We start from the raw sequence: 26,396 nt of genomic DNA, 5'->3' as shown, positions 1-26,396 counted from the left end.
TTCATTGACTAAGCACAAAAATGTCCGCCATTTGGCCATGGACATGCAGAGGTCAATCCATATCTGTGTCTGGACTTCATTTGAATATGGACCAATAGCAAGCCACGACAGTATTATGCTTAGAAAATTCATAGAACTGAGATGCTGACATTTAGAAGACTATGATGGTCTCAAGAGATAGCTGCTCAACATTTAGATGCAAGGTAAGTTTGAAAGAAAAAAATCAGAACAACAACATTTCATCTTTAAAACATATCTTTTTTTAATGTACATCAGTAACGAATTACAGAAAATAATTGAAAAAAAAAGACTCGTCAATACCACTTGTCCCATTCCTCTTCACGATGTGGAACGTGTTCAAAAGGTGATTCTGTAACCAGAAACGTGGCTAATGGTGGCAGACGACATTGACCTTTGTTGTCACCCATAGACTGTGGAACGCCTAGTGTCCTGCAAAGAAACAGATTATAGATTTAATTTTTTAGTATGACAGACATACAGACCTGGTTATGACATAGGATCCCAATTTATAATTCTGGATATTCAGTGAATGACAATGTGTTCTATTGTAATGTAATTTCACATGTTTATGTGAATTCAATTGAGCAGATTTTACGAAAAAGGCAAAATTAAAACCATATGTGTATAATTACAGTTTTACATTTCCCCTACACATAAATCATACACATTAATTAATTTCAAGAAAAATGTGTGCTCTACTGTTTTGCTTTTGTTTTTATGTATCAGTCCCTGTATGGAAAAAGTCCCAAAACAGGAACTAATGTCTTTGGTCTTGGTCATGCATAGAATATTTATGTAAGCTTTAGAGGAAACTTTGTTTATTTCACAAACTGTTACTTACTTTTTGGCTTTCCTTCTATCTCTGTTGACATCCAATTCAAGCATTTTGGGTGTGGTTACCATGGCAGCTGGACTTTCCTCAGTGTCTGAAGATGGAATCTAAGAAAAAACAAGTTTAATTTACTTTTGTCACTAGCCTCCAGAAGTTAGTGAAGAATAATCTGATGTCCTGAAATCCCCAACACTAATATGTGATAAACACCCTAGCATACCAGCTATTTGATGATGCAATGAATAATTTTTATAATATTGATACAGTTAAAGCTATTTAGGGAGGACGTCAAAAGATCGATGTCGGATAAAAAACTAAAAAATTCTTTTAGCCCCCCCCCCCCCCCCCCACACACACACACACTGAAACTTAATTGATAAATATTGATCATGGCGTCAGACTACATTCACCATTAAATACAAATTGATAATCGGACAGTAGTATGGCATAGCAGTTGGTTGTACTAATGAAGTGGAATATATGCATGCGCACACTAGTTTTCTGGGTTCTGCGCATGCTCTAGGTCCATGCCCTGAAATTGACCTCATTTGATGCACATATTTACACTCGGACCAAACCATTTTCTCGTCTTGGATGTGTTTTTTTTCATTTTCTGTTATTTTTGTCTATGATTGGATAGAAAAAAACGAACTACAAATACTCCAACGTTTTTTGGACTTCATTAAAAAATAAAATCGTTTTTGTAGGATGGAAACTTTTTGAGGTTAAACGCCCCCCCCCCCCAACTAAAGAAAATAAGTTTTTTATCCAACATCGATCTTTTGACGTCGTCCCTTAAACTAAACTCTATGAACTAGAGGTTTTCTAAACACCTGTTCACTTAACCACGAACTAGGATTCTAAAATAAAACATTTGTAGATACCTTCCAGTAAGGCCCCCTATCTCCAATCAAAATATACCATCCTTAATTTCCTTTCCATTAAAAGTGACTACTTAATAGTACACTGTCCTTACCTTTCAGTAAGGCCACCTATCTCCAATCAAACTACACTAATAAGGCCCTTCATCCCTAATCAAATTACATTATTCTTCCCTTCCAATAAGACCCCTTATCTCCAATCAAATTAATTACTTATTACACTATCCTTACCTTCCAATAAGGCCCTCTATCTCCAATCAAATTTACTTGAGTTCCAAAAAGAGCAGAAGGAGACACTGTGTCAGCGCGCACCCCTTTGAGGTAGACCTGCATAGCAACGGACCGTTTCTTGCTACTACCTGGCACAATCATGTTCTTCTTATTGGTGGAGTACACTAAGACTGGTTTGACCAGCAGAATACCACTCTCTTCGTGAACTGTCTCAAAACTGGAAGAGGAAAAAAAATCTTGTCAAGAGGTTAGAGGTCAAAATCATCCAACAAATCAATGAGCCAGAAAGCGTTGGACTTGGCAAAATAATCTTGTGAAGTCAATGCGTTTTCTACGAGTCACACGCACATGAATGTTGTATTTTGTCAGCCAAAATTACCACCAATTTAAATTTGTTTCCATGGTAACACTGCATCATGCACACAAAGAATATCACAAAGCATTCGCCAATGCACTACGGTAATCGTAAAAAGTGTTTTAAAGATGTACCACCTACGAACATGCCCACAATTTAATTTTTAAATGCTATTGTTTTTACTGCTCTATGATTGACACGTTGTCATTGCGGTGAACAACAATTACGTAACTTACATAGCTTGCATCTGCTCGTACAGTTTGGTTCGCTCTTGTTTGAGTTGATCTGTTCTCTCAAGCCAACGCTGATTAACCTACGAATATACAGATGAATAGTCAATGTGTTTGCTCTCCTTGAATTGAAAACTGTTTGATTTTTGTAATCACAACTCAATTATTAAAAAAGAAACCAGTTTATAGCGATGAAAGCTAAATACCGTTTGCATTTTCTTTTCCATATTTTCAATAAACTGTCTGAGTTCCCAGTGTTCAGCACCAGTTGTCTTGTTCAGCTGCTTTTTGAGTATATCTGCAATGTTGAAAATATAATAATAAGTAAGGCAACTCGACTCAGGTGTCAAAAAAATGTCCTTGGGTAAATCCCAGATGTAGATGAGTATTGTGTCCCCGTGGTGGGTTTAGAGGGATGAATAACAGGTATCCCTCAGTGTGCTTAGAGAGGTACACAACAAGAGCTCATAGGATGGTTTAGAGGGGAGGAACATAACAGGTGTCCTGGGAGAGAATACAGGGGTACAAAAAGAGGGGCTTCCTCCTTGCATTGATATAAATACACATTACCAACAGGGTGGGCTGGGTTTAGAGGGGTACACAACAGGTATCCTGGGATGATTTATAGGGATACATGACAAGCATCATTGGGTGTATTAGAGGGGTTCACAAATGACACTCAATGCCCCTGGGTGGAGTAGGCTTATACAAGTACACAACGGGTGTCCTGGGATGGTTTAGAGGCATACATGACAGGCAACCCTGGGTTGCATTAAAGGTGTACACATACTAATGCCCCTGGGTGTAAAAGGTTGCACATGTGCTCCTGAATGGGCTTAAAGGGGTAAAGATGTTTCTGGGTGGGTTTAGAGTGACACATAATGGGCATACCTTGGTGTGTTTAGAGAGACACAAAACGTCAGAAGATTTGGGATTGACTTTGAGGGGTACAGAAAAGCATCTTTATGTGGGTTCTGAAGGGACACAACAGCTGACCCTGGGTAGGTTAATAGAGGGATACACAAAATGTGTCCTTGCAAGGTTTAAAGAGATACATAGCAAGCACCCTTGAATGGGCTAAAAGGGATACACAACAGGGATAAACAACCCAATAACAATAACATCCTAACACATTTTTTTTTCAACCAACCCATTAATTTAAATAAAAATACAATGATCATACCACACATTGAATACTGAGAAAAAAAAAGATATGCGTTCTGTTTTAAAGAAATGCTTGTTGAGTATTTCTCAAAAGTTACTACACGTTTCCAAGAAGAAACACCTCCCCAATCCTATTTTTAATCCATATAAACATTAGCACACAATTAACAGATTAAAATGGCACCAGCTATTAAGCGACAAATAAAAATAACCACTGCATACAAATAACTTAACAAGAATTAACTCACTGTTGCAGCTCACTTAGTCTCTCATGGAAAAAGTCAGAGTGACACAGTTGTTAAAATCAATTTATTTCTCCCCGGACTGAAAACTGATCTGCCTCTAAGTGTTACGCGATAACCCGTAGTCAGTCAGCGGAACGACTTTGAATGATGCCCTTGTATGGATGGATGCACGAATTGAAATACATTTTGCGTAAGGTTCCAAATGACTTGTATTTCGAAAAAAATGTGTAACCAATCAAAAGGTACTTGCAACATTCGAAAGTAAATTAGGTTGACCCCCTAACTCCCAATTAAAAAAATTGTGTATGCTTTTCAGTAAGTTGATTCACAAATAAGAATTATTGTTGACTTTAATCCTCTGAGTGTCAATTTCAACTTTTGTAATCATTTTAATAAACCTACAAAAATTTTTCATAATTTTTCCAAAATTTTGATCACGGCTTGTAGCCAAACAGAAATCATGGTCACTTGTACCAAAATTATAAAAAACAATTTTGAAAATTACATAAAAACAGACAAAATGCATTAAAATCCGGGAAAAATTATAGTGCTCAAAGTGTTATGCAAATTTGACAGCAGCAAGATACCAGAAGACAAAATTGTATGTACTTGTTTTTATACTATACATTACAACAAATAACCCGATACTGTTACAAAGTTGGTAAACGAATAAGAATAACACTGTATCAAGTTACTGAAAGTTGAATTTTTTAAATTGTTTGTGTATTTTTATAATTGTAATTATTAAGGTATTTGCGCTATTTATAGTGTGTATTTGTTTATGTTAATGATGGAAGCATGTCGTTCGCCAAGATACTGAAAACATTCATTTTTTAAAGGCCCAATTCACTTGCTTCGGGTAAGTGTGAATTGGAGGTGTGGCTATGCTAATGAGTGTTGTTAATCACTTGCACAGCCTATGACGCATCCTGTTTCAGCTGTCCAACATCACGTGACTTTGATTGACAGTAGTTAATTATTCAAGATTAGTAGCGCGTCCCTTTCCTCGGTTCGTGTTTTTGACTTTTATTCGCCAAAATCTCAGCTCGTACACTATTTATTGTCATAAATACTACACACAGTCACTGCTGTGGTATTCATAGTCACATGCATGCCCTTTGGCACAACATAATCGACCTGTAAGTTTGAGAAAACATGTCTTTATCAGAGCTTGGCTGGAGCTGTTTACTACAGCGTGACAAGCAAGGAAATAATCCCTATTGTTTAGGAGCGTATTTATAGTATACCTGGGCCTTTAAGAGACAAAGTTTCAAAAATGTTGCGAGTCAGTGAATTTTGCAAAATTTTGTAATAGTAGAAATTTTTCTGGAGTCCTATGACTTTTGCAAAGTTTGTTTTCACAAATGCCATAACCATGAAAGTGTGAAAATTTATCACAGTGAAAATTAGCGGTTTACGACACGTCATATTTGAGTAATACAGTATCAATGTAGTTGTCGCTTTACATGCACCGATATAATCCTTTTCTCGTAGAGCAAATGCACTACTGTAAAATACTTTATTTTTCGCTTGGAATTAATTTTCACTAAAAAAATGATTCAGTGAAAATAAAATCCAGCGAATATACCTTTTTTTCTATATTTTACATTCAACTCGTCAGAAATTTGTGAAAATAAATTCCATACAAAACGCCCAAAAAGTCTTTTCAGCGAAAATGAATTCCAGCTAAGATAAAGTATTTTACAGTAATTTAATACTGTAGTACTTTAAAATAAAATTATTTGTAGTAAAAAATATTTTTTGGAAGTAAATTTTACCCACAATGCACTGACATTATGTCATAGATAAATTAGATGTTATACATTACCATGATTATCTTTGAACTTCTTGTGTTGTATGTATCTTTCAAATAGATTGCGAAGACAAACGATTGGTATATCCATGGAACGCTTAATCACCTGCATTGTTATCTGAAAGCAAATAATCAACATTGTCATAAGACAGATGCCCTCACAGTTGAGAGTATGTCTGTAACTCAGATTGAGGCTAATTGGTCTACTGTGCAACAATTGCTGTAAACGACTAAGCTTTTCACTACCGGACTTTCTCGCCCAAATTGACTGCACTTTTTTTTTTTATATTCCACAAAATCTCTGGAAATGAACTCTTATTTTAGACAAAATTTTAGTCAATTTTCAGTTTTTACTCAAAAAAAAATCGGCTATTTTGGTTCCAATCTTCTGAAGGAAAGTGCAGACTACTGTGGAATACTTTATTTTCGCTGGAATTAATTTTCGCTGAAAAGGCTTTTTGGGCGTTTTGCTTGGAATTTATTTTCACTGATTTTTCATGAGTTTAATGTGAAATATAGGAAAAAAAGTATATTCGCTGGATTTTATTTTCACGGAATCATCCCTTCAGCGAAAATAGCGAAAATAAATTCCAAGCGAAAATAAAGTATTCTACAGTATAACAGGAATTTGTGATTAAATGAGGGAACTGGTGGTGAAAAGGTTAATTTCACAAGAGATAGCATTTTACGATTCCTTGTATTTTCTTTTCATTGCCAAAGCCCTCGCATAGTTAAACAAATATTTCTAGTATCAAAATTTTCAATACACATACACAAATAGTAAATAAGTCCAAACTAGTTTTGGAACTTCATTTGATCTTCTGAAAAATTCTTAATGATATCATTCATATAGTATAAATTTAATATTAGTACTCATTAATATAGGTATTATATAGGTATTATATATTAATTTCCACGTTGGAGAATTTGTCCAAATTATTTTATCTACCCCCGGTACTTTCATGTACAAATGAAAATAAAATTGATACTTTATCAATAATAATATTAAAATAACTTTTTACCCCGAACATCTATGAGTTTTCTAAAATTAGTCTGAACAAGCCATGCATGGCATAGTCCCTGTTAGTTATCAAATTTAAGTTATATAGTTTTGACTATAGTAATATAGATTGAGCTTAAACATGTCAGGGATATGAATTAAGAAGCTGATGCTTGATTATGATAATTTTCTTACATTGAAATGATTGACATTCAGTCATCTGATCGTTAAACGAGTACTTGTCCATACAGTAATTAACATGTGTCACATGAAGTGCAACGTCGCTGTAAAACGTGATTGCAATCACCCAAAGAATATCATAATTTTTTTTTAAATTAAAACAGAAGCCATTTGACAATCTTCAATCTGATACTTGTGCATATGTGCGACATGATGTATAATAAAGATAATTTAATGCATCCTTAGAAATACAGTGTTTCCATCAGTTTATAGCAACAAAAGTAAGATATTAAAAAACAAAATAACAAAATAACTATATATAAAGTTTGAACATGATCAGTCAAAGCACGTCAGATATTGCTCTGGAACAGCATTCATAAAAACAAAATGACCGTCGCCACAAATTGATATGAATCAAGGTCCAATAATGTTCAATGTATGTACCAAGTTTGAACAAAATCCAGCTGTAAAGCCGAGATCAAGTTCTGGAATGCCAGAGCACACAAATGGCCACCTTTCAGCCATCTTGAATCAGATCATGAAACAAATTGATGTGCATATGTATAATGTTATCTATGATGTAGGTATGTTAAGTTTGAATGTAATCAGTCGAGGCATGTCTAACATATAGGCACTACCACACAAACACACATTTTGGTCAATCCACAATTCCAGTTTTTGAGCGGCGTCTGAACAGTGACTAAATATCTGTGCAATATAAAGTTGTACTATGGGATACCTTTTATTTACAGCCCTCGACAAATGAAGTTGTATGTGCTATATATCAAATATAACCAGGGTGGAATCTTGGGATGTCAGAGCCAAGCGAAATAGGACGTGATTTACCATGATTAAAGCCAAGAGGACAAGAGACGAGACTTACCATATGAAGATCTTCAGATATCTTGTTATTCTTGAGGGCGTCTCCCAAAATATCGAGATTCTTCTTCTGATCTTGAAGACTCAATTTGATGTTCTCGACGTCAATTCGCTGGTCTTGCATACCGCGATTGGCCATCATTATTTTGCTTTTCTGTATAATATACATGGTAACAAAGTTAAATTGAATGTTGTTTAAATTTAAATTTATTTTGAGATTCAGAGAATAGCTCTTAACATGTGGTGACCATTGTGAATTGCATTTTATGTCTCGCTTTCAGGTTCCCTGCAATGCTAAGATACATATGATTCAACAGATGCATTCCATCAATGCAAAAACAAGGCTGGGAACGCGAAAGGTCAGCAATAGTTGCCGCATGATAAGAACGAACTCAGTTGTCTTAAATTTAGCTTAGGTCAAAATGGCAACAAGCATTTAAATTTAGCTTAAGTTAAAATGGTACCAAGCATTATGAGACTAATTAATTGCCATATTTTGGGTGTAAAACACTAAATTTAACAGAAAATACTTAGACCCTTCGTCTGAAATGATTGAACCAAATTTAGTACATTTTGAAAAAGTACCAGCAAATTGCTGATGTCCAGAGAGCACAAAAATCACTTGGGCTTAGTGTGAATACTGCATTTCTTCCACAGCAATAGGTCACTTTCATGACCCCTGGTACCATCCTGGTACTTTCATTGGTATGACTGCATCACAAACATGTACAGTTGGTGCACTTTAATGTGACTTTTTGGTCCTGACAGAAATATTTTACTCTAGCTGAAACAAATCAAGTCTGGGAAATTTCAATAAAATAAATTCATTTTCGATTTTGATAAAAATGAAAGTACCAGGATGTTTGACCTTTAACGATCATAAATGTGTTCGTTTTAATACGAGATCATAAATGTGTTCGTTTTAATACCAGAAATTTATGTAAGTGCTCATAATAAAGTAAATAGAGACATAAAAGAGATGTAATGCGCGCGTGAAGAGGAACTTACAGCGTGTCTGGAATTCTGTTTAAGTTTCTTGAGTGCTTGGTCATGGGTGTGTCCTAACTGAGCCATGGCGACTCTCAGATGCTGGAGTTGCACGTCTCTGTTCTTTATTTCATCAGTCATTTCTTTACGACTGTCAAAATAACAATACATTGTAGATGAATTAAACGAAAATCACAAAATCAGCTTTTTAACATAAAATAGTTTACATCCTCATATTTTATAAATATCTGAATTTCACCAATATTTCTGGAAATGAATTCTAATTTTGGAACCAACAGACAAAAATTTTCAGTTTTTATTCAAAAAAAATGGCAATTTTTGTTCCAAAAGTGTGGATTATAAAACCAGACTATTTGTGAATTTGGGATGAAAAGGGGGAACTGGTGGTGAAAAGGTTAAATCATGATCCTGAGCACTACGTCATGTTATTATTTATTCATGAAGATGATCGATTCGGACAAACAAATAAGGAAACACAAACTGAAATAACGACAGACATATTTAAAACTGCTGATAAAACCTTCACCAGGGTTTTGTTCTGGCAATAAATTTCCCCAAGATTGATAGCAAATTACCAAAAAGTCACAGTGAATTTTTGGATTAAAAATGTCTTTATCGACTACACACGTCATCCTCATTTAATTTATAACAAATTCTACATTTATGTCAAATCTAGTTTTAGTATGGTCTCAAAATTGTGACAAGCACTGTTTCAATATAATTTTTATAAAAATCACAAACAGGATTGAATTGAAAGACAATGTTCAGATACTACTTACACAACGGCCAGTTCTCGCTGAGTCGTATTACTACTAATGATCATATTCTTATAGCGTTCTAACAGAGACTGGTACTTCTCCTCCTAAAAAAGAAATAAAACACACAATGAAGATTATAGCCAATGAGAGAAAATTCAACAGGGCAAGAATCGGGTCATACAACAGAATGATAGACAAGCAGCCTGTCGGCTGAGATAGCTCCGCTGTTAACAATGAATAAATATTTGTAAATAATACAAGGTTAATGCGATAATACCGTAATATTTGCTCTATTAGAAGCCTATACACTTACGTAAATAACAGAGGTGTGTCTGTGTTTCCGAAAAATAAGTCGCAAAGAATGCACGAAGACAGTGCAAGTACACAGGTGTTGTTTTCACCATGCACTGTCGCGTACTTAATCCATATACTGGTAGTAAAATTCAGTCTGTGCATTTCAGATTACAAATGTACTAATCAATCCTATGACAGCCATCATTTCTACCACCAAAAAAATATTCATATATTTTTCTGTAATTTCAATAATAATAACATCCTTGCTACCGTTTCTTACTGTAGTCAGCTTGTTGTGGTACGAAGTATTATTATGAGTTACAACCTGATTAGCAATCACACTAGCAAGGTACGTGTACCCTGATTGGTTAGATGGTAATGTGTTAGGGTTGGGTAACCAATCAGAGGCACTAATACACTCACTTTAAAAATGGAAAATATCAGTTTGATTTTATCATCACTTGAGAATAAATAATAAATGCTGTAGTCTCTCGGTTATGAATCAGAGTAGAAAATATAAGAACATACAAAAAAATTGAATTACTACTCACACTAATTCGCTTCGTCTCAGCAAGTAGGATTTCAAACGTGCCAACTTCTTCTTTAGACTGGAATATAGTAATATCAAAATAATTAATTATTTTTTGTTTTTTTATCATTTTTCTACACTACCACTACTTTTTACAGATATACTATGTCTTTCCTTAGAACTTCTTGTCAGAGGTGTATGTGACTATCTTTGTGTTATAACTGCATTATAGAAATGTAATGCACTATCTTGTAGTTAACCAGGGCCAGGCATACACAAGCACTTGCAGACCTTGCCCAAGTTCAAAGTCAAACTTGTTAGTGAATAAATCCAGTCACAGCCCTTCTCATCGCAAACTTACTCAGTGTGACCTGTCAACCCTTTTTGGTGTTCAACCCCGGGTTGGATTTGAACTTGGGTCTATCAATCATGGGTCTGCAGCAACAACCACTATGACATCAGTGATAATTGTGCACACAGTTTTTAATACAGTTCCAAGATACATTACGAGTGGACGTATTCAGTACTAATTCAGATATTATGTGATCTGATACCTTGTTAAGTTTCTCCGTGAGTTGTTCAATCTGTTGCCTGGCTCTCAGCACTCGACTGTCTTGAGTTGGATGGTCATCATCCACATCGATATGACTACCCCTCTTCGCCAGCTGGCCCTCTTTCAACTCAATTCTCTGTTATCATACGAAAAACACAAGATAACTACAAGTATTTGATTTATAAGGTTAAGAATACGAGTATGAGCTGTATACTGCCTTCTGGTGATAACAAATCACAATTATATGGTATTTGTTTTTATATACAACAGTTGATAAAAAGTCTAAAATTCCACAAATGAATAAAAAATCAACAATCTTACCTTATTTATCATTGCCTGAGAAACTTTAAATTCCAGAGCAACCATTACTGAAAACGATAACAATAAGATGAGAAATACAAGTACTGTCACATTTATAAATATTCTGTATGGAGTAAAATGTGGCCTATACTGCCCTCATGAGGTGAGAAATGTGTAAGATCATTGGAACAATTTGAGTTAACCCTTTCACCACCAGTTCACTCTTTTCATCACAAATTTACAAAATAGTCTTGTTTATAGTTAGCACTTTCTTTCAGAAGATTGTGATAAAAATAGCCAAATTTCCTGAGTGTAAACTGACTCAAATATGTCTGTTGGATCCAAAATTAGGATTCATTTCCAGAAATATTGAAGAATATAAGAAAAAAAGAAAGGTTGGTGGTGAAAACGTTAAACCAACCTCAATAGTAGACGTAACACTGAGAGACACATTGACTATCAATAGAAGATGTAATTAATTTTCAATTTATTCCATCATAAATCGCTATATATGTGGCAGAGTTATCAAAACTTATCATAAACAAATTATTACTGAGCAGTCTAACATGCATGGGGTTGCTAGGTTACTTTAGTAGGAACTAGTAAATGAGACAACTGGATTGGCTATAATAAATCGTGCAGTGTTCCACGATGTGCCACAAAGCCAATCATATTCTGGTTGATACACCTTCAAGGGGCTTTGAGTTTGAGGAAACAAGGTTTTCAAACATATGTATTAACGATTCCAGCTTCGTAACGACATTTCAAAATTGAGTTTTGAACTTGACTTACATTCAATAGCTAAACCGGATACAGTGCTCATCATTGACTTGGTGTCTTGTGGTAGCTATAATGAAATAAATGATACATTAAAATCTTGGAATAGAATAGAATAGAATAACAGTTCTCGAATGAATAAATGATACATTATAATCTTAGAATAGAATAGAATAGAATAGAATAGAATAGAATAGAATAGAATAGAATAGAATAGAATAGATAAATAAATAAAACATAGAATGATACATAGAATAGAATAGAATAGAATAGAATAGAATAGAATAGAATAGAATAGAATAGAATAGATTATAGAATAGAATAGAAATTCACACATAGAATAGAATAGAATAGAATAGAATACAATACAATACAATACAATACAATACAATAGAATCACCTGTAATTCATCCATAGGTAAATCTTTAACGTTGGTCTTAAGTTCATGAGACAAATCGAGAAGTCCTGGAGTAAATAATAACAGAAATGTGCAAACAATCAAATACACACGAGATACTATCCTCGGGGGCGGACATCCGGACATTTTCTACCGCCTGGCAACCCTCGCAGTGAAAACAAAGACCAAAAACGCACAGAAAACGATACTTTGCAATGGTTGTTGAGAGTCCCCTGAACAGTGTAACAAGATTAGCCCTACGTGTGTAAAATATATGAATTTGGTTGTTCAGGATTACTTCAAAGTTGAGTTTGTGTTGTTTTCCAGAGTTTTCACCGGCTCCACCGGCGTTCCACAGCAGCGCGCACAAAGCCCATAGAAATACGTGGTACAGTGTTGCGCGTCTTAGCAACGTAGAACGTCTGTGACGTAGCTCCGCCCCCGAGGATAGCTTTATTCCCATAGGTTGGTGTAATGTCTGTTACACAGCATGTGTTCAATTGTGTGAGTTTGCTGTTTAACGTAACACTTATTTCATCCTAGTGTATCAGCAGTTTAATCTTTAATAAAGTTTTATCAGAGTTCAGGGCTGAAATTAGACTTTCGACAATAAAAAAGATGAAAATTACTAACATAAGAAATGGTGCAGTGTTGGTGAAATGAAAAATCTCTAAAATTCGAATTCAGACATTGAATTTAAATACATCAATGTGTATACGACCACAGAGTTTGTTGTCACTACATACCTTCTCGGTCAAAGATACCAGCGAGAGATTCTTTAAATCTGTTAACTGCTCGGAATAAATGTAAACATTCTTTGTGGATTCCTTGTATTCTTACATTCAATTCTTGTTCCTGTTTACGAAGTTTGGCTCGACACCTGCAAAAGAAATGGTTATACTGCCATCATTAGATACAAACAATCTAATCTTTTGTTTTTACCTGAAATTTGCCTTCTGGGCCCAATACAAATTGGACAAGATAAAACAAAATACTGAACAAAAGTACTTAAACAAGCCCAGAAGACCACAATGTTGCCCAGTGGCAATTGTAAGTTTATTTTACTCTCAGTTTGGTTTGTTCTGGTGCATGCAATATTCTGTCCAATTACCTTACTAAATTGTCGGCTCGTTGTTCTATGATTTGAATGGTCATGAGCATTTCATATTTTCAAACTTTTCTGTATTTCATATTTTCAAACTTTTCTGTAAATCATATTTTCAAACTTTTCTGTAAATTATATTTTCAAACATTTCTGTGTTACAAATTTTCAAACTTTTCTGTATTTCATATTTTCAAACTTTTCTGTAAATCATATTTTCAAACTTTTCTGTAAATCATATTTTCAAACTTTTCTGCATTTCATATTTCAAACTTTTCCGTATTTCATATTTTCAAACTTTTCTGTATTTCATATTTCAAACTTTTCCTTATTTCATATTTTTAAACTTTTCCGTATTTCATATTTTCAAACTTTTCCGTATTTCATATTTTCAAACTTTTCTGTATTTCATATTTTCACATTTTTCCGTATTTAAAATCTGATCTGATAGATCTAAATTTGTAGGATTATTTTAGTAATTATGAGACAAGTAGATACAAACTAGGATGCACAAAATGGTGCATTTGATGACATAATCAGACAAATATATGATACTGAGACTTGAAAATCTATTATGCTAAATACAAAAATTGACAGTACCGTAACTATGGGCAACAACAACATAATAATGTACAAGTCATGGTTATTATTTATTTCAATATTGTCCTTAAATGAACTAAATGGGCCGCATGATATAGGTCAAATCAGAACACTTAAGACAATGATCCATTAAATCAGTCTAGGAATAAGTACAAATGAAATAGGTGATCCGTTTAGTGTGATATCTGGTGAATTCCATGGAAGGCACAAACTGAACGCCTGTCGCAAAAATCAAATGATTGGACTTTTAACTTGAATTTTTGTTTTTCATAGCTCAATGTTCAAATGCTGATTTTTCAGAGAAGAATATAATTACATTAATATTGACCATCTCAAATGCATATAGTCCATCATTAAGTGTGGAAATACCCCCAAAATATTTTCAAGTTTATCAAATCCCTACCCATGTTGTGATGCCACTATGTGGCAGTGACCTTTGTTTGACCTGTTTTTATGTATGATTTCATTCATAACGTAGGATCTCACAGAGAACAAAAAATGGTCAATTGTAAACTGATGTACGTATGACGCCCTCACAGTCAAAACAGAGTAATTTGTATGACGCCTTCACAGTCAAAACAGAGTATTTGTAAGAAGCCCTCACAGTCGAAACAGAGTAATTTGTATAACGCCCTCACAGTCAAAACAGAGTGATACCTTTGCGTTTCTTTCAACACGTGTTCCTGTAACCTGTGCAGTTCTGCTTCATAATCAGCTTTCATTCGGTTGAACATCTGCTTCACAGAAGGGTCATCAGACTCCATGTTTACTTGAACCTGACCTTGACTTTTTCCTGTACTTCTCCGGCCCCGGATATTAGATGTCTGCATCTGGTTGTGCTCAGCCATAACTTCTTTCAGTCGTTTTTCCTGGTGAAAAATCGATCAAGTGAATTTTTGAAAATAATATTTTTCTTCCAATTAGGCCACTTTAATGACCCCTAAAGGTCACACATCCTGGTACTTTTGTTGATATGACTGTATTACAAACATACACAATTTGGGCATTTTAATAATAATAATAAATTTATTACACAACTGCACCATCGGTGGGTGCTGTCTGGTAAGGATACAGATCAGAAAAAACAAACACAAATAAACAAAATCAAAGAAAGCTTAGAAAGAACTCCCGTGTGCTTGAGAGTATTGAAGACATGGTAAAAATTAATTCAAAATTACTTGTACATGAGATATTGATGGAAAAGCTGAAAACTAATTATGTAAATCAGGTAACTAATATGAACAGAACAGAACAAAAAAATTATGAATTATTATGCTAATTAGAGAATTAATATGAACAAATTTTAATTCAAAATTAATCAGGCCTTTATTCAAATGTTATGATCAGTAATTGAGATATCAGTGTTAATTAATTATGTTAATTAGGAGATTATTAAGCATAAATATTTACCAAAAACTAATTGGGTTTCTGCATAGTTCTCTTTAAAAGTTTCATTAAAATCCAATTTGTGGTTCTTTATATATCAGTGGAACATTATGCAAATTAGGTAATTAATATCCAATTAAAACTAATCAGGTCACTGCATAATCCTAGAAGATCTATGTAGCAAGTCTCATTGAAATATGATTACTACTTGATATATCAAAAGCTGAAAATTAATTAATTATGCAAATTAGGTAATTAATATGTACTCATATTACCCTAAAAACTATCGGGTCTGTGCAGTGTCCTATGACATCTATGTACCAAGTGTCATTGAAATGTGATGATTACTACTTGAAATATCAAAAGTTGAAAATTAATTAATTATGCAAATTACTGGTAGCTAATTAATATATACTGATATTACCCTAAAAACTATCAGGTCTGTGCAGTGTCTTATGACATCTATGTACCAAATTTTATTGAAATGTGATGATTACTACTTGAAATATCAAAAGCTGAAAATTAATTAATTATGCAAATTAGGTAATTAATATGTACTCATATTACCCTAAAAACTATCAGGTCTGTGCAGTGTCCTATGACATCTATGTACCAAGTGTCATTGAAATGTGATGATTACTACTTGAAATATCAAAAGTTGAAAATTAATTAATTATGCAAATTACCGGTAGCTAATTAATATATACTGATATTACCCTAAAAACTATCAGGTCTGTGCAGTGTCTTATGACATCTATGTACCAAATTTCATTGAAATGTGATGATTACTACTTTAAATATCAAAAGCTGAAAATTAATTAATTATGCTAATTAGGTAATTAATATGTACTTGTATTACCCTAAAAACTATCAGATCTGTGCAGTGTCCTATGACAACTATGTACCAAGTGTCATTGAAATGTGATGATTTCTACTTGAAATATTAAACAGCTGAAAATTAATTAATTATGCAAATTAGGTAATTAATATGTACTCATATTACCCTAAAAACTATCAGGTCTGTGCAGTGTCCTATGACATCTATGTACCAAGTTTCACTGAAATGTGACAATTACTACTTGAAATATCAAAAGCTGAAACATAATTAATTATGCTAATTAGGTAATTAATATCTACTGATATTACCCTAAAAACTATCAGGTTTGTGCAGTGTCCTATGACATCTATGTACCAAGTTTTATTGAAATGTGATGATTAGTACTTGAGATATCAGTGGAAAAGTCGAAAATTTATTAATCATTATGCAAATTAGGTAATTAATATTGCACAGATTTTTACCCAAAACTAATCAAATATGTGCATTAGTTTGGAGCATCTGTGTGCCAAGTTTCATCAACATCCAATGAGTGGTTCTTTAGATATCAGTGGAACAGTCATGAACAGCTAAAAATCAGCTAATTATCATGCAAATTAGATAATTAATATGCATGGATTTTTACCAAAACCAAATCAAATCTGCGCATTGGCCCAGAGCATCTATGCACCAAGTTTCATCAAAAACTAATGTAAGGTTCTTGAGATATCAGTGGAACAGACGGACACACATACACACACACACACACACACACATACAGACACACATACAGACACACTAACTGCAAAGACTCCCTTTTTGTGCTTCGCACACGGGAGTCAAAAACAACAAAAGTTTCAAAATTACAAACAAATCAAAGGGTATATATAAAATACGTATTACAATTAGGTTTTATAAATTGTATTTTTTAAGTATTTTGCAAGTGCAGTACTACTATTTATAATGCAAGTGAATATTAAATTTCAGTTAGTTGTACTGCACATTTCTAATTTACAATCTTCTAAGAGGATATTTCTTTCTTGAGTGAAGAAGCAACAGTCAAGGATGAAATGTTTTTCATCTTCTACAGTACCTGTGTTGCATTTTTTACACAATCTGTAATTTGCCTCAATTCTTGGAAATTTTCTCCTGCCCAATTCAATTTCCAGATTATGGTCACTAAGTCTAAACTTGGTAACCATTCTTCTCACATTGAAGTCCTGAATTTCTGTTAAATATCCTTCAAATTCATATTCCATTTTAAACAATGTATGTATCTTTTAAATACATGTAAACTCATTTTTGATTTTTTTTTTTAATCCAGCAAATGAATAAGGATATGTGACCTTTAGATGTGATGAAAGGAACCTATTGTCATCAAGATAACAATAAGCATTTAAGAGCATCTATATGAGAAATATAATATAAATAAAATTCTTCACTATAGAAAATTGGCACATTTTCTATTTTCTCCATAATATTCCCATTTTTTGGAATCTCTTTTTCCTTTTTGTCTACTGTACCTGAAATTCAATGATTTCATTTTTTCCATTGACTTCAGTCCTTAGAAGAGCTACATCCTTTTCAAAACCTTTAACCTGAAAAAATAAAAAATAGGTGCATAATATTGACCATATTCGACATATATGTATCTATATTGGAAGACGTGACCAAATAGGAGAAATTATAGTCCCTAATTCCTATTGGTTAGAAGGTTTGACCTTTAGAGGTCATGTAGCAGGTAATTAGCATAATCCATGATGGCAGACAAGATTCTGCACTCCTATTGGATATATTCGACCTTTAGTTAGAGGTCATGTAACTAATCCAAGATGGTGGACAAATCTCACTGACCTTATCCTGTAACTCCTTTTCTTTCTTGAGCTGGTCTTTCATCTCCACTGAAGACTCATTTTTCCGCTGTGAAATAGTCTTCTTTTGTAATTCCATTTGTTTTTCTAACTGTTTGTATTTTTCTGAAAAACAAAATGACGAAATAGACATTCTATCTTAAGGCATGTCAATGAATTTGAATTTTGGGAAACATTTGGAGATGTGAAAAAAATTACAAATTTTGCTATTTCCCATACTATTTTGTGCTCTTTGTTTTATAAAAAAAAATGTCCAGAGATGAAACAAGCATGAAAAATTTACATATAATCCTTAATTCAATCAAAATCAACTTAAATATCCTGGTGATATACAACATTTTCGTGTCACATAATAAAAAGTACTCTGAAAGGTCAAATTATTAACAGTCAACTTTCTAGACATTGGTACATGTCCATTCCTACAGCATATGTCCATTTCTACAGCATATGTCCATTTCTTACCTTGCTCCATGATGAGTGTGTTTTGTAGCTTTGAAATCTGCATACTCAGCTTAGATAATCGATCCTTAATTTGTTTGCTTTCTTTCTTCAAATCATGAGTGGTATTTTTCAAAGCCTCATTCTCATTCCTCAATCTAGTAAGCTCATCTTGAGTCAGGTCTATAAAAAATATACTGGCATTAAGTTTTTTCTTTGAAGTTGAAAATAAGTTATATAACATAGTGTTTGCACTGTAAAGTAGCACTAGGTATTCAGAAGGGAAGGAAGGTCAGAGGTTGGAGGAGGAAGGAAAAGGTCTTTTACAATAACAATATAACCCACAATGCCTTGCAGGTATCGAATGTCACTTTTTTTCATTTTAGTTTGACACTGGTAGTATATTAAGTATTTTGCACAATTTTACATATTTTTCTGTAATTTCATTCTTAATTTTGGACCAAATGAATGCAATTTTTCCATTTAAACAACTAAAATAATAGTTTTTTGTTAAAAGTGGCAGAACCTGATATATTTGATATACTGTAAAGGACTTTTTTTTCACTTGGAATTTTTTTTCGGTATTTTTCCTAAAGGAATGAATCAGCGAAAACAAGTCATTGTTAATGACACAGTCCCCGTCCAAAATTTTGTGATCTGACATATCAATTTGATGCTGATGAAGTCATTGAGATTAGATTGAAACCATTAATAGGAGATGGATTTGTAAAAAATTATGATTTAGTGCTTTTACACGAGAATTGCACATTGGGCAGTCATACTGAATCAAATTACAAAAATAATGTTCATGTTGATGTATCTATTGGTATACTGTCTTCGTGGGAAAGTAGGCATGGGTATCATGAAAAACACCAGTCAGCCATATTAGTTTGAATCACAGAAAAAACATGACATGCAACTATAACCCAATATGTATGATCACCATACCAACTTTGATCGAAATTGGCCTAGTCATCTCTGAGAAACAGCTCCGGACAAGTAAAAATGACGATTTAGCACTTTTACATGAAAATTGGGCGTCGGCCAGCCATATTGAATTGAATCACAAAAATAATGTTGGTGCAGATGTATCTCTTGGTATATTATCTTTGTACAAAATTTAAACAGAAACGTTCATTGCATTCAAGATAAAGTAGCATGGGTACCATGAAAAACAAGATGGCCACCAGTCGGCCATATTTGTTCAAATCGAGAAAAAATATAAAATTTTTGAAAGTTCTCTTTGTGCTCGTCATATTAAAGCTAAGGGGTTGTCGCGAGCGTGTCCTTGAAACTTGAGTTCCAAGTGGCGTATACAACAGATTGTTTATTTCCATGAAAACACGTGTACTAATATGACCAAAAATAAAAACAGCCGTTATTCGGCCATCTTTGATCTGATTATGAAACACACTGATATATATGATGTATGTGCCAAATACAAATGAAAATGGTACATAAATTGTGTAAATATAGTAGTAAGGCTAAAAAGTCAAATGGCTGTCAATCGGCCATCCTTGACCAGATTTTGAAACAAATTGTCATGGACATGCATCCTAACATCGATAAAGTACATGTATGTGGCAAATTTGAATGAAAACTGACAGAGCACGTCCAAGATACCGCATAAAAAAAAACAAGATGCCTGCCAGTCGACCATCTTTGATCCAATTGCGAAATAAATCGCCATAGACATGTATCCTAACATGTATAATCTATGTACAAAGTTTGAATGGCAACTGACAAAGCATGTCCAAAATACAACATTTTCAAAAAACAAGATGGCTGCCAGTCGGCCATTTTGAATTGAATCACTAAACCATTGCATGTGCATATGTCCCACATAAGGTACTAGGCACATGCAAAGAATGAACGGAATCGGTCCACAAGATTCTGAAATATGACTCTGGACAGACTGACACACGGACGGACGGACACACGGACGGACGGACAGACTCAGGGACTCATGGACGGTCGAGGACATGTATCCTAACATGTATGATCTATGTACTAAATTTGAATGAAAACTGACAAAGCATGTCCAAAATACAACATTTTCAAAAAACAAGATGGCTGCCAGTCGGCCATCTTCGATCCAGTTGTGAAATACTTCGTCATGGACATGTATCCTAACAAGTATAATCTATGTACCAAGTTTGAATGAAAACTGACAAAGCATGTCCAAAATACAACATTTTCAAAAAACAAGAGGGCTGCCATTTTGAATTGAATCGCTAAACCACTGGATGTGCATATGTCACACATAAAGTACTAGGCATATGCAAAGAATGAACGGAATCGGTCCGAGGGATTCTGAGATATGACTCCGGACGGATACACGGACGCACAGACGCACGGAACCGGGACTAATAAGATCCAGTGAAAATACCCTTTTTCCGATATACATGTATATATATTACCAGTACATTCAATTCATCAAAATCAGTGAAAACAAAAATGTCTTTTTAGCGAAAACTAATTCCTGCTAAAATAAAGTATTTTACAGTATTTGACTAATGTCAATGTTTCATGATCTCCACTTTATTGTATTCAAGATAATCACCTATTTCTGGTGGTTCCGGTGTTGGCGAAATGGAAACCGCACTGGCTCTTTTAAATAAACTACCATCTTCAAAAGCAGCAATGTATGCTTGCAGTTCTTTGTTCTTTTTCTCTGTCTCTTCCTAAAAATTAAATAACACAATGTAAACACAGGTTAGATGTTTTCATAAACGAAAACAACTTGACATTGACACTGAACTAACACAAAATGTGAAAATATACTTTGTGTAAAACGGCTTTTAAATTATTGATGTCATAAGACCTGTTCAGACTGAACATTATTTCCCATAATCCCTTGCTTGTCGTCATGCAGATAGTAAACTCACTGTAGCTATGTAACATAATTTCACCTGTTCCAAGCAAGTTGAAAAGAAGCAACACTTCTTCTTTAGATCAGCTTTTACGCAGCAGAGATCAACATTGATACAATAAATATACCCAATGAACTCACCAGTTTAACTTTCAAAATATCCATCCTCATATTTCCATCATCGCAACTCATCTTGAGCCGATCTCGTTCATGTGTAAGTCGTTCGTTAGCCTTTGTCATTTGATTGATCTTTAATTGGTAGTCCAGAATTTCCTGACCAAACTGTGCAACTTCACGATTTCTTTTGTCAATGGCAACACAGATGAAGTTGAACTGCTTTAGACCTTGCTTTGCAGCTGAAAAACGAGTTAAAATTAAAACACAATCATCAGAAAAAATGTACAGGGCAGCGACTATCGTGCTGCGTCCTGTTCGATATGGGGCTCATAGCGAAATACTGTAAAACATGTCTTTTAGCTAGCATGTTATTTTAGCTATATTAGCTAATCTGTAATTTCGCTAATTCAAGATGCAGCTAATTTAACAGAAAGTCTATTCTCACAGGGAGATATAGTCGACAATTTATCTAAATTAAGATTCTGCTAATTCATGCCAAGATTTAAATCCGCTAACATTGCATGCAGATATTTCAACGTGTTCTACAGTATGTTTGAATTTACGACTTTGGACATAAATAACCATGGCAACTACTGCTCAATCATCAGCCAATGCATTAAAGAAATCAAAGAAAGCTCAGAAAGAACTCCCGTGTGCTAAGAGTATTGGAGACGCATTAAAAATTAATTTAAAATTACTTGAACTTGAGATGTTGATGGAAACGCTAAAAACTAATTATGCAAATAAGGTAACTAATATGAACAGATTTAAGTGTAAAACTAATAAGGTCTGCACAATGTTATTGTACCAAGTTTCATTGAAATGTAATTAGAACCAAAAAAATATTAATTATTATGCTATTTAGAGAATTAATATGAACAGATTTTAACCCCAAATTAATCAGGCTGTCTATTGTCCTAGAGCATTTATTTACCATGTTTTATTCAAATGTGATGATCAATACTTGAGATATCAGTATTAATTAATTAATTATGTTAATTAGGTGATTGAGAAGCATAAATATTTACCAAAATTTAATATGGTGTATAGTCCTAGGTTCATTGAAATGTGATGGGTACTCTTTAAAAGTTTCATTGAAATCCAATGAGTGTTTTTTAGACATCAGTGCAACAGCCATAGAACAGCAAAAAATTAACTAATTATGCAAATTAGGTAATTAATAGGCACAATTATTTATCCCAAAATTAATCAGGTCTCTGCAGTCTTAGAATATCTATGTCGCAAGTCTCATTGAAATGTGATGATTAGTACTTGAGATATCAGGTGAAAAGCTGAAAATTAACTAATTATGCTAATAAGGTAATTAATATGCACAAATTTTTACCCAAAAACTAATTAGGTCTCTGCACAGTCCTCAAGTAACTATGTACCAAGTTTGATTGAAACGTGATCATTACTACTCAAAATATCAAAAGCTGAAAATTAATTAATTATGCAAATTAGGTAATTAATATGTACTGATATTACCCTAAAAACTATCAGGTCTGTGCAGTGTCATATGACATATATGTACCAAGTTTTATAGAAATGTTATGATTAGTACATGAGATATCAGTGGAAAAACCGAAAATTGATTAATCATTATGTAAATTAGGTAATTAATAATATTTAATAATAATAATATAATAATATTATTAATAATAATATATATATATTTTTTAATATAATATATTATTTAATATTAACAGATTTTTACCCAAAACTAACCAAATCTGTGCATTAGTTCAGCGCATCCATGTTTCATTGAAATCCAATGAGTGGTTCTTCAAATATCAGTGGAACAGTCATAGAACAGCTTAAAATCAGTTAATTATCATGCAAATTAGGTAATTAATATTCATAGATTTTTACCCAAAACTAATCAAATCTGCGTATTGGTTCAGAGCATCCATGTGCCAAGTTTCATCAAAATCCAATGGGTGGTTCTTCAATATCAGTGGAACAGTCATGGAACAGCTTGAAATCAGTTAATTATCATTTAAATTAGGTAATTAATATTCATAGATTTTTACCCAAAACTAATCAAATCTGCGCACTAGTTCAGAGCATCCATGTGCCAAGTTTCATCAAAATACAATGAGTGGTTCTTCAGATATCAGTGGAACAGTCTTGGAACATCTAAAAATCAGCTTATTATCATGCAAATTAGGTAATTAATATTCATAGATTTTTACCAAAAACTAATCAACTCTGCGCATTATCCCTGAGCATCTATGTACCAAGTTTCACCAAAATTTGATAGTGGTTCTTGACATAACGGTGGAACAAAAAAAGTGACATACATACATACATACATACAGACAGACATACATACATACAGACAGAGTATTAAACTGCAAAGACTCCCTTTTGTGCTTCGCACACGGGAGTCAAAAACAGAGATAACTAAAATGAGAATCCACGTCCGGGGTAGGGAAGGGTGTGTCAGCTACGTTAATATTTGTATTGCAAACTTGAAAGAAAAAAACACATATAATTAGGTGTTATCAGAATGCATGTGGGCAGTACCGAGATAAAATTAGCAATCTTCAAAAATGAGACAATATTTGAAACTGGCCCGCAAGAAACAAAGAGTAAAAACGTTGTTTGATTTTTGGGGAAGGGTGAATATTAATTTTTCAGCATAAAAATGCATGACCATTAAAGGTCAAATATATCCAATAGGAGTGCAGAAACTTGTCCACCCTCTTGGTTTATGCTAATTACCTACAAACGGAGTCTAGAAACGGACATGAATGAAAGGAGTACAAAAATCCAGCAACATAAATGAACAGAAATGGCAAAGGACTGGCTGTAGATGAACTAGTATCTTTCTCATTAAAATTTCTCATCAAAAAACTTGTTTTTGGCAGGGAAGAAAAGAGTCAGCACAAGCTACAAATAACTTACGATGTTTCCTATGCGTTAGATCAGTCAGGTTTCAGAGATCAGAAAAAAAAATTAGGTTGCTGTGTGATTTTTGAGAGTGACGCAAAAAGTACTTACTGTTCTTGATTTTAGTGTTTTTAGCTGTTTTGATGGCCTCGTTTAAAGCCTGTTTGACTTCTTGTGACGCAGATTTCCAGTTCTCTGCATCTCCAAGTATAGATGTATCTAAAAAGTATTCACAATAAATTTCAAATTAGCGTAGTCATGAAGAGTTACACAGTCCACATGCAAAATCTAGGTAAGGTAACCATGGAAATATGTATTTGCTTTTATTTGGCCTGAGCATATAAATAATTATGTTGCAGAGTAAATGCAATGATGAATCTAATCGTCGAGTCAGTCCCTAGAAAATCTTTGGTTTTTTTCCTCAGTATCATAACTTTAGTAATGACTAAATGTTTCATTCACGATCAGTGATTTCAGAAGATTTGCATATCGTAAAAATCACAAATACTGATGTTACCTTCTGCGGCACCTCCATTATTTTCCATTGCTGGTCTGGCATATTCTGTATTCTGTTTTGACGCTAGAACTTTTAAACTGGAAAGCAAAAACTCAATTCATTATAAAACTAAAAATAAAAGTTTCCTTCACTCCTCTACTCCAAGCCAAACACATGAACAAATACAAAAAAAAGAACTCTCCAAAAAGTATAGTTTTAATGAACTGAAATAAATCAAATTATAATATAAAATAAGTGAAATTGTGGAATTTCTTTTGCAATCATCAAGACACAAACTTACAGTGATTTTTGCATAATTTTATCCTCGTGAATACTATAAAAATGATCAGAATTGCTTGTGGGAAAAATGTACAAAAGTTATCAAGGGATAGTATGAACAATCATCATACAAACCAAAAACTACATTTGTTGTACTTTCAATCAATAAAATATTACTTTTTATTTTGACCTTAAAAACACTCCTGATTTAAATAAGTACATTTACATTAACATCCTTGCACAAAATTCAAATCATTGGAAGTTTTCATTGCGCTTGAAAACTCTTTTGGTAACAATGCTCATTACCCACAAGTCTCTGCGTCCCTCAATCATGAATGAGAGAAAGAAACATAAATCCCATCAAATGTAGTTTAAAGTGGAGGGGTCATCACCTGCGCACATGCAAGAATTGAGCTAAAAACGTAGAGGCTCATGGGTAGACACTTGTTGGTAAACAATGACACGCTATGGCTGTCTGTCGCATGCGCAGGTGACGACTCCCCGTTTTAAGCACTCCACATTAACCGCTCAAAGATGTATATTTCAAATAGTATACAAGTGGTTGAGATTGCTGAAGTTGTTCTCAAACTTTTCTTGAAATTTATTTAATTTTATTAAATTTCTGTCACGTTGTGTAGCTCCAATGAGTAAAACAGAAAATTTAGATAAAACTGACAAACTTTCTTGTCGTTGCTGTCAGGTATTTGTCTACTCTATGGATTAAGTGTAGCCACTTCGAAACCACTATTTTGTTTATTTGAATCTTTACTAAACGTGGGGGATTCTGTTGCCGTGTTTGTAGTGTCGCAACAGCGGTAAAGGTCAGTATTGGGTTGAATGCATAGCCATGACCACTATAATTTGAATGATCATAAACAATTTTTGAACTCAATAGTAGTAAATTACTATGATTATTATATATCTCTGGCAATGTCTGGAATGCTATTGGAAAAGTCATCGGTTTTCCATCTACCCGGTATATCCATGCTTGAAAGAGATCTGCAGACCCGTCCGTGAATATCGATATAATTGTCTAGGATCGATCATTTCACACGTATTGTACTCTTCAGCCGCACCAA

The 26,396-nt window shown here is 33.7% G+C and overlaps 2 protein-coding genes across 2 annotated transcripts; both read right to left on the bottom strand.

The window, feature by feature from the left end:
* Window positions 1-237: 237 nt before the first annotated feature.
* LOC144362632 (uncharacterized) lies at window positions 238-11,335 on the bottom strand. Its single transcript, XM_078013738.2, has 12 exons — window positions 11,295-11,335; window positions 10,975-11,109; window positions 10,443-10,499; window positions 9,619-9,701; window positions 8,840-8,969; window positions 7,836-7,985; window positions 5,788-5,890; window positions 2,757-2,848; window positions 2,557-2,633; window positions 1,966-2,182; window positions 863-960; window positions 238-450 (listed from the first exon to the last, which is right to left on the bottom strand). The coding sequence occupies exons 1-12, from the start codon at window positions 11,304-11,306 to the stop codon at window positions 315-317; spliced, it is 1,290 nt and encodes a 429-aa protein (XP_077869864.2). The 5' UTR covers window positions 11,307-11,335; the 3' UTR covers window positions 238-314.
* A 3,353-nt stretch (window positions 11,336-14,688) lies between these two features.
* On the bottom strand, window positions 14,689-24,882 carry LOC102802684 (uncharacterized). Its single transcript, XM_085495726.1, has 8 exons — window positions 24,864-24,882; window positions 24,654-24,761; window positions 21,672-21,886; window positions 21,222-21,342; window positions 18,683-18,841; window positions 18,204-18,325; window positions 17,873-17,947; window positions 14,689-15,018 (listed from the first exon to the last, which is right to left on the bottom strand). The coding sequence occupies exons 1-8, from the start codon at window positions 24,880-24,882 to the stop codon at window positions 14,689-14,691; spliced, it is 1,149 nt and encodes a 382-aa protein (XP_085351852.1).
* Window positions 24,883-26,396: the final 1,514 nt, after the last annotated feature.

Source organism: Saccoglossus kowalevskii, chromosome 22, assembly GCF_978046115.1.
Source record: "Saccoglossus kowalevskii chromosome 22, keSacKowa6.1, whole genome shotgun sequence".
In the NCBI taxonomy this organism is placed as follows: domain Eukaryota; kingdom Metazoa; phylum Hemichordata; class Enteropneusta; family Harrimaniidae; genus Saccoglossus; species Saccoglossus kowalevskii.
The sequence above is the reverse complement of the archived record's forward strand: the minus strand, read 5'-3'. Positions and strand labels throughout refer to the sequence as shown.